The sequence below is a fragment of the Lipophrys pholis genome (genome assembly GCF_963383615.2).
Source record: "Lipophrys pholis genome assembly, chromosome: 11".
Classification (NCBI taxonomy): Eukaryota; Metazoa; Chordata; class Actinopteri; order Blenniiformes; family Blenniidae; genus Lipophrys; species Lipophrys pholis.
The window spans coordinates 6,860,828-6,868,600 of record NC_137631.1 but is presented as its reverse complement, the minus strand read 5'-3'; the positions used below and the strand labels follow the sequence as shown (position 1 = coordinate 6,868,600).

The following is a 7,773-nucleotide window of genomic DNA, read 5'->3' as shown; positions in this document are numbered from 1 at the left end:
CGGCAGCCTATAGAACTATTTAACACAGAAAAAGAGACCAGATGTCATTAAATAACATGAATACAGTTTGTTTCTTTACAGGACTGACCCACACCAGGCGGAGCTGTAATTCTCCACTTTCATAACAGGATGTTTCACACACTTAATGCAGGATACATTAGAACATGTTTATCTCTAATCCCCCAGGCACGCATGCAGTCCGCCTGTAAATCGAGTAGAAACATAATAAAAAAGAAAGAGGTCATTTCAAGAAAAAGAATCCTTTATAATTTCTTGTGCAATTTAAATTTATTTCCCAGAAATGCAGTTTTATTTCTATATTATGACATTATTGGCTGCATTTATTAGATTTTTAAAGGACTTTTTAAGTTACTTCAATCATGTAATAAGTTAATACATTATAGGCAAAAATATTATTACCGACCAACAACTTTCGGTGACCTGGTTGAGAAGGTTTTTATGTATTGGTTTGTGTGTATTTCACCAAACCTTTCGCAAAAACTACTCACCCGAATTGCCATGAAACTTTCAGGGAAGATTTCTCATCATCCAAGAACCAAGTTATTAGATTTAGGGGCGTTAACGACAAACCGCTTCCGAATAAATCCCCCAAAACTGCGAAAGAAAATGTCCCATCCAAAGTGGATGAGAGAGGCACCTCATGGAGATCATGGGAGATCAGCGCCTGTTACCATGGAGACGCTCCCTGCTCAGTGTTTCACAGGGATGTAGCCTGACAGGCTAGTTAGCATCGCTATGAGCTAACGGCTGTATTGCTCGCGATGGTAACTCCGATCCGGCAAACAAATGTGGCATTGGCGGAGGCCTGCGCTCTACCGAGTGTAGCTCTAGTTACAATATTGGATCAAATATCTTTTAATATCTTTGGCTTTAGTACAATGAAAAAAGCACAAATTGTGGCATTGTTGGTTGTTAAACTTCCATTATAAACCAACAGAGAGACAATGTTAGGAATAAATACACTGAGGAACTAATTCTGGTTCAGACTACAAAGAAATGTAAAAACTGTCCAGAATAATATAAAAAAAAAACCAACGTGTTGTACTGTGACCAATATTCACTACTCAAACCATTTCATATAACAAATAATGAAAAAACACCTTGAATCAGACTGTGTGGTTCATGACGCAGGTTTATTTGAAAGAAAACACACACAAACACACGCATACACGCTCACTGCTTGTCTTTCTCCTTCTGCTCCTTCTCCTTCTTGTCCTTCTCCACCTTGGCCTCCTCCGCCTCGTGCTTCTTGATCAGCTCCTCCACCTCCTTCAGCTTCAGCACCTTGATGCAGGTCTTTCCGCTCTTGCGCGTCAGCGTGGCGATCTCCACTGAAAGCACAGAGACCGGGTCACGATGCCAGAAGCCTCCAGGCAACTCGGCCGGTTGAAAGCCGGCGGCCGCCCTGCCCCCAGCCCCCCCGCCCCCGTCCTCCCGCCCCCGTCTTCCCGCCCCCGCCCTCCAGTACAAACAAGTCCGACTACGCTACCAGGCGCCGGGCTTGGCCTCCTGCCAGCGTTTCAGGTTTTGACGTGCCGATCCGTCGTTACACCTCGGAGTGTTGGGACGCTTTACAAACATGTCAAATGTGACCTACTGACTGGAACACTGCCGTTTAAGCATTATTTAACCCTTTATTTCTCAAACCCTTCAGAATGAGCTCTGGAAGCAGCATCGACTGAGGTTCAACACGCTATTGTTCACTCTTTAGAATGCGACATGCAAGTTATATTCCGAAAGATAAAGTGACTTTAGCTGGAGCTGTTTTATCTGAAGTTAGCATTTCTTTGAAAATCCATTTTAAAGCAGTATTAGTGCTTCATTATGACTGAGAGACGTACCGATACCGATAACAGTATCAGTTATCGGTCCGATACCACACAAGGTAATCGTACTTGGGGAAAAAATTTTTTTTGTCTTTACGTAACTTTTTTTGTCTTAAATCTGCTTTCATCTCCATGTTTTTTAACCCTTTAGAAAATGCTACCAGGAGACAACGTTATACTTTTGTCCACTTTTGGTTAATCTCGACGTTGCTCAGTCTCACCTGTTAATTGTTGTAATTTCTGTTTTTTGTGATGCGGTGAATTTCAAAATGTTCATTCCCAAGACTGGACTGGCCTTCTATAAGGCTATAATGTCTGTCTACTACAAGACCTCCAAACTCAGATTCTCCACTCCAAACATATTAAATAAAACATGATCTAAGCCTTAAACAAGATCGTCCACCCTTAATAACCTCAACTGTTTTGTTTTGAACTCAAAAAAATGTGCTCGTAAAAATCCGTCCGCATGTTGAACGGAACTTTTGTTTCTGATTATGTGTGACGATATTTCACAGACAGTTATTTTGTGTCATAAAAGTGTCCTGGCTCTGACGTGAAAGAGGCTTAAAAGGCTTGGGGGGGGGGGGGGGGGGGGGGGGGGGGGAGACGAGCTGCGCACAAGAAAATACAAAAACAAAGTAGATGAAACGGGCGGCCGGAGGCGCCGAACGAATGCGACGACGTCACGAGGCTTCAGACGAGGGGAAACACCGAGGGGTCGAGGCCCAGTTTACACGGAAACCATTTAAAGTGACAACGCTAAACTGTTTCTGGTGTCTGTTCGCACAACGGCGGAACTATTGAAAAACGCTCCCGCTCCGTTGCCGTGTAGGCGGCAGAAACGCTGCTACTGCGAATGCTTAGTAAATACTGTAGTTCTCCTGCACACGCAGGAAAGTAAAAACAATGGCGGCGTCCCGAGTGTCATGACTCCCCCCCCCAGGCCATATTCTCCTGGGTCTTGGTCGTTTTATGTTTGGAAGTCGTCGTAATAACGATCCAACTTCGTCGTCTGTCCATGAAAACGTGTGTGCGCTCGCCATTGTTTATGTTTAGAGCGTATTGTTGTCTCCACACGTGTGGTTTCATTACAAAAACAAACAACATAGTTACTGCATAGTTTCCAGTGTCTCTGTATAAACGGACATCGTCTTCAAAACGCTGCCGTGTAAACGTGAAACTTTTCTGAAACAAAAACGCAACAACGATGCGCTTTCACTCGAAACGTGGTGTGGTGTAAACACGGCCCGGGTGTGTCGTTCATCTGCCGTGATTAGAAATGTTCCGGTGTGGGGGACCCCAACCTTTCTCAGCAGACAGCTTGCTGACGTCCATGGTTTTATTGAGGACTTTGACGGCGAGGGCGAGCGCCGAGGACAGGCTCATCTCTCCCTCCTTGTAGTCCTGCTTCAGCATGGAGACGGCCGCCTGGGAGGCACAAACACAACGTTTCAACACAAAGTCATCTGGGCCCGCTCCGGGAACAGGCCTCGTCCTTGTTGTCCACCAATGAATCAACATATACTGAGTTTGTTTTTTTTTTACAGTCTTTTAATCTGCTACAAGCCCCGCTGTGTTCAGAAACAACAGCCCCGCTGTCAGGATCAGGTGTGTGGTTTCCTCCCTACTCATGTTTCCACAAGGACAAAAAAAATAAAAAGAAGGGATCACAATGCTCAGAAGAGCTTCAGTTACCCACAATGCTTTGTGTGCAGACCTGCCGAGATAAGCAAAAAAACCCGTGTAAATTCAGAGTTACACAATTAGCGTGTCTCTTGAGAGGCTGTGTAAAGTAGGCCAGTCAATGTGTTTATTGTGAGGGAGCGTCATTGGCTGGCTCTAGTGCAGCTTCCGCCTTCTAGTGGCACAAAGTGGAACGACCGTTTGAGCCGTATGAGCGGCTGCGGAGCCGCAAGGGACTCACGGCGCTGTTGTTTCCGATGCACGTGGCCTTCCAGCCTCCGTAGTTCCCGCTGGGGTCGCTCTGGTAGAGCTGGAAGCCGTAGTGTTTGTCCCAGCCCATGTAGAGGAGCGAGACTCCGAACGGACGCTTCCCTGCGAGAGAGGAAACAAACCTTCACTCAGCTGAGGCGTTGCAAAAAAACACTGTCAGGAACTTTTATCCTGATGTATGTCATATGTGTTACTTATCAAAATGTAAATGTCTGTGTGTGTGTGTGTGTGTGTGTGTGTGTGTGTGTGTGTGTGTGTGTGTGTGTGTGTGTGTGTGTGGTCAGCTGAGGTCGACAAGTGGTGGATTGACGGGACAGAGGACGTTGGACATGAAGAGATGAAGCTCTCCATCAGGGAGGTCAAACGCATTTTAGTTCAGGAGTCACATACAGCCAAGATTCACCTTGTGTGGGTCGGACTGGTAAAACAGTGCCGTAAGAACCTTTAAATTAAAATTTGGACATTTGTCTTTGTTGTAGTGAAGAGTATTCAAGATGAAAATGCCTATAATTAAAGAAAAGAAACCGACAACAATCTCAACATCAAAACTATTCTAATGAAATACAATGATACAGTGGAATGTCCAAAAAAACATCTCCTATAGTGTTGCATTATGGGTGTCTTTACAAACTTTGATAGCAACGAGGTAGATATCTTTCATGGCAGCAGCACTGATATCTCAGCTCGGATCTCAGCGCTGTGTTGTGTCTGCTACTCTTAAAAAAAAACTTTATTTTCATTGACCATTTTCTTGGTGGTTCGACCGGTTTTGGCTCACAGGCCTTTTGTTTAACACCTCCGATCTACATTATAATAAACACGTTGAAACGTCTAATATATTAAATTAATTTGATAGAGGTAGTGGAGTTTAAGTTAAATGAGCTGATTAACAAAAGGCCAGCAACATTAAAGTGACACCCCAAACAAGACTGCACCTTCAGGGAAAAGGAGGATTATGAGCGGCTTCTGCCCCCTGCTGGCTCATCAAACGAACTGACACGGGTCCAACAACATTTGCCTATTTTGTCAGTCATTTCTACAGTCAGTCAGTCAGTCAGTCAGTCAGTCAGTCAGTCAGTCAGTCAGTCCCATGTAGGGCAGCAGCCAAGGATCATCACTTTTGTCTGTTCTGGGCCAGAAGCCTGTCGTACCCAGTAGTGTTTTATTTTACTCATTTATTTTAAGCTGTTTTAGGAGTTTTTCCCTTCCATTTTTAAGCTTTTCTTCTATTAGAAATCCTAGTAATTTTAGGCTTTTTTAAAAGCTATTTTAGCATCGCCCCCCCCCCCCCCTTTTTTTTTTGCCAAGAGTTTAAAGTCCTTCTGTGTGCATAAATAAAAACAAGATAAAATGTTTATTTAGGGATGATTCTGTGAAAGGCTTGGGGAGCCACTGCAGGAGGACCAAAGAGCCGCATGTGCTTCCACAGCTGCGGGTTACAGATGATGTCAATTCACTGAGACTGCAAAATGAAACCACGTGACTAAAGCCCTTTTAGAATCCCTCCCTTCGGCGTGAGACGTTTCCTACCTCCGAACTGCGTGTAGGCCTGTTTGATGTCGCAGAGTGTCGTGACCAGCTGCTCACAGGGGATCGGCTCCTGGTACTGCAGCAGGTACCTGCAGAAGACAAGACTCTTGGCTTCGGTTCCAGTGGGAAACAACATTTGACTACATTTAAGTGAGCAGGTCTCCAACAATGCACAAAACTGCACTATTTGTGCTCTTTACTCTTTTCTTGGTCGATATTAAGACATCAACTTATTTCCACAAAAATGTCTGATGTGGCAGAATCAAGCTATGATCAGATCAACTTATAGATGGATAGTTTGATGTAAAATATAGGCATGAAAATCAAAAATGTTTGATCTGAAATCATTTTGCAAAGCAGGGAAGCACTCAGATAGATATCCCATGAAAATGGACATATTTCCAGGTATACGAGACTTAATGAAGACCGGCACAGACACCAGGAGACTCTCAATACTGTGTAGTCAAACAAATACAAAGCAGCTTTGGTCCAGAACAAACATTTGAGAAGAACTGAACAGTCACCCAGAGATTCTACTGCTACTCTCTCCTCCTCTTCATCAGTTTTTATGTTGCACTAATTGTAGACCATTTTTAATCAGCACCGATGTCCATTAAAAACCTCCCTCTGATGCAGGTATGCATCAATATCTCTTGGTTCGGCTGGAGCTCACCTCTGTGCGATCAGCCTCAGCTCGTTGGTCAGTACGTTGGCATCGGATGTGATTCCCGCCACGCTGCACGCCATGTCCCTGTGAGATGGTGGAAAACGACAGCGGACAGGCTATCAGTGGACTCGCAGGGTGCCGGTACCTCCTCCAACACGTCAGGCAGACACTCACTCATTCAGCTTGTAGATTTTCTCTGAGAAAAATACTTCATCCAGCAGCTTGTGGATGTTCCTCCTCTCGGCGGCCAGCAGCACGCCGTCCTTGGCCAATATTCCGAGGCATGTGCCGGCGTGCCCGATGGCCTCCATGGCGTACTCCACCTGGTAGAGGCGGCCTGCAGACGAAAGAGTGTCACTGAGGCGAAGACACAGACACAACGCTCTGCAAGTCGGGATGCAGGAAGAACATTTATGGCCAAAATTACTTGTGTGAGGTCATTTTTTTCCCATATTGATTTGAAAAGTTTGATAATGACAATATATGCCTCATTAATGGGGTTCTTGTTCTGTGAATGCTTTAAGTGTCATTATTGTGATCATCACTGTAGTGACAGTCATATTATTTGACTGAGTCAGAAGCAGAGCTCCAATCATAAATGTTTCCTTCTAACTGTATCCTCGCCCTTCAAGGTTTCTTTGATCTTCATATAAAATGCATAAAAGTTACACACATGAGAAAAGTAGGAGATGAAAACGTAAACACGGCGGACCAAGAGTGATTTTTTACCTTCCGGTGAGAAGATGGTTGTTCGAGAATCATATCGACGCGACTGCAAGCAAAACAAAGAAAGATGAAACTGATCAGTAAATGAAAAACCTATAAGGTTTTGTATTTACATGTAGAGCTGGGCATTGAGACAACACTGTTTCACATCGTTATGAGACTCAGGATGGATGGATGGTCTTGAATGATGGGAATGTTAACTTTACCAAGGTACAGTAGTGTGTTTGTTTTTTATTCCATAAACTCACCATTCTTACAGACGGAAGTCACACTGTGGAGACAAAATCACCCAAATGTCTTTAAAAACAGATTGAGAAGCTAGTATTACAACACTTTAATCATTCAAACAGAGGCTAATGCCATACAAAGTCATTATTGTCGATTAAATGTGTTTATTTAGCACAGCTCGGCTAACAGCTAACTCCATAACAAACCGCGATGATTCAACACATTTTCAGCCAGCAGCCGCCTTTTACTCTTTCACACACCTCGTAACTTTACTAAAACCATTCACTATCAAGCAGATAGAGGAAAGATTCAGGTGAAATAAGAAACATCTGCATTTTCTTAAAAAGAACATGTAAGTATTTACCTCGAACAGCTATAGAGAGCTCCGTAGGGCGCCAGGTGATGACGTCATACATGTACGTAATCGGAGTGTTCGGTAAGTTATTTATTTCAATAAAATGTGAATAATAATCAAATTATAAAAGTGTCAAAAGACAGTGAAAATAAATTATAACGTGGAATTCTGTTGAGATGTGAATTAAATCCGTTCATATTTTCCTGCTTCAACGTGAGATTTTGATCAAACTTCAGGGCCAAAGCTACGGAGGACAAAGAGGGCTTCATTTCATAAAATTAAAAAACAAAACGCAAACGTAAAATGTGCACCACACGTTGGGTTCAGCACGCCCCTCCCCCAAAGATACACTTACACTCACTCCATCTTACTTCTGTGCAGGATGTGAAAGGTAGCACGTCAGTTGCCTTTTTTTGGCAACTTGTTGGAGACTGTTTGGACTTTGCCTCTTGCCTACGCTGCATATT

The 7,773-nt window shown here is 43.7% G+C and overlaps 1 protein-coding gene across 2 annotated transcripts; it reads right to left on the bottom strand.

Annotated features, from left to right (window-relative positions):
- Window positions 1-1,133: 1,133 nt before the first annotated feature.
- On the bottom strand, window positions 1,134-7,382 carry psma4 (proteasome 20S subunit alpha 4). 2 transcript variants are annotated; one of them, XM_080475254.1, is made up of 9 exons: window positions 7,316-7,382; window positions 6,972-6,994; window positions 6,727-6,769; window positions 6,172-6,334; window positions 6,004-6,081; window positions 5,331-5,419; window positions 3,772-3,902; window positions 3,152-3,275; window positions 1,134-1,352 (listed from the first exon to the last, which is right to left on the bottom strand). In XM_080475254.1, the coding sequence occupies exons 2-9, from the start codon at window positions 6,972-6,974 to the stop codon at window positions 1,195-1,197; spliced, it is 789 nt and encodes a 262-aa protein (XP_080331380.1). In that variant the 5' UTR covers window positions 6,975-6,994; window positions 7,316-7,382; the 3' UTR covers window positions 1,134-1,194. The 2 variants fall into 2 exon arrangements, with proteins under 2 accessions (XP_080331380.1, XP_080331381.1); XM_080475255.1 differs by lacking the exon at window positions 7,316-7,382 and adding an exon at window positions 7,212-7,313 and having other exon boundaries at window positions 6,972-7,020.
- Window positions 7,383-7,773: the final 391 nt, after the last annotated feature.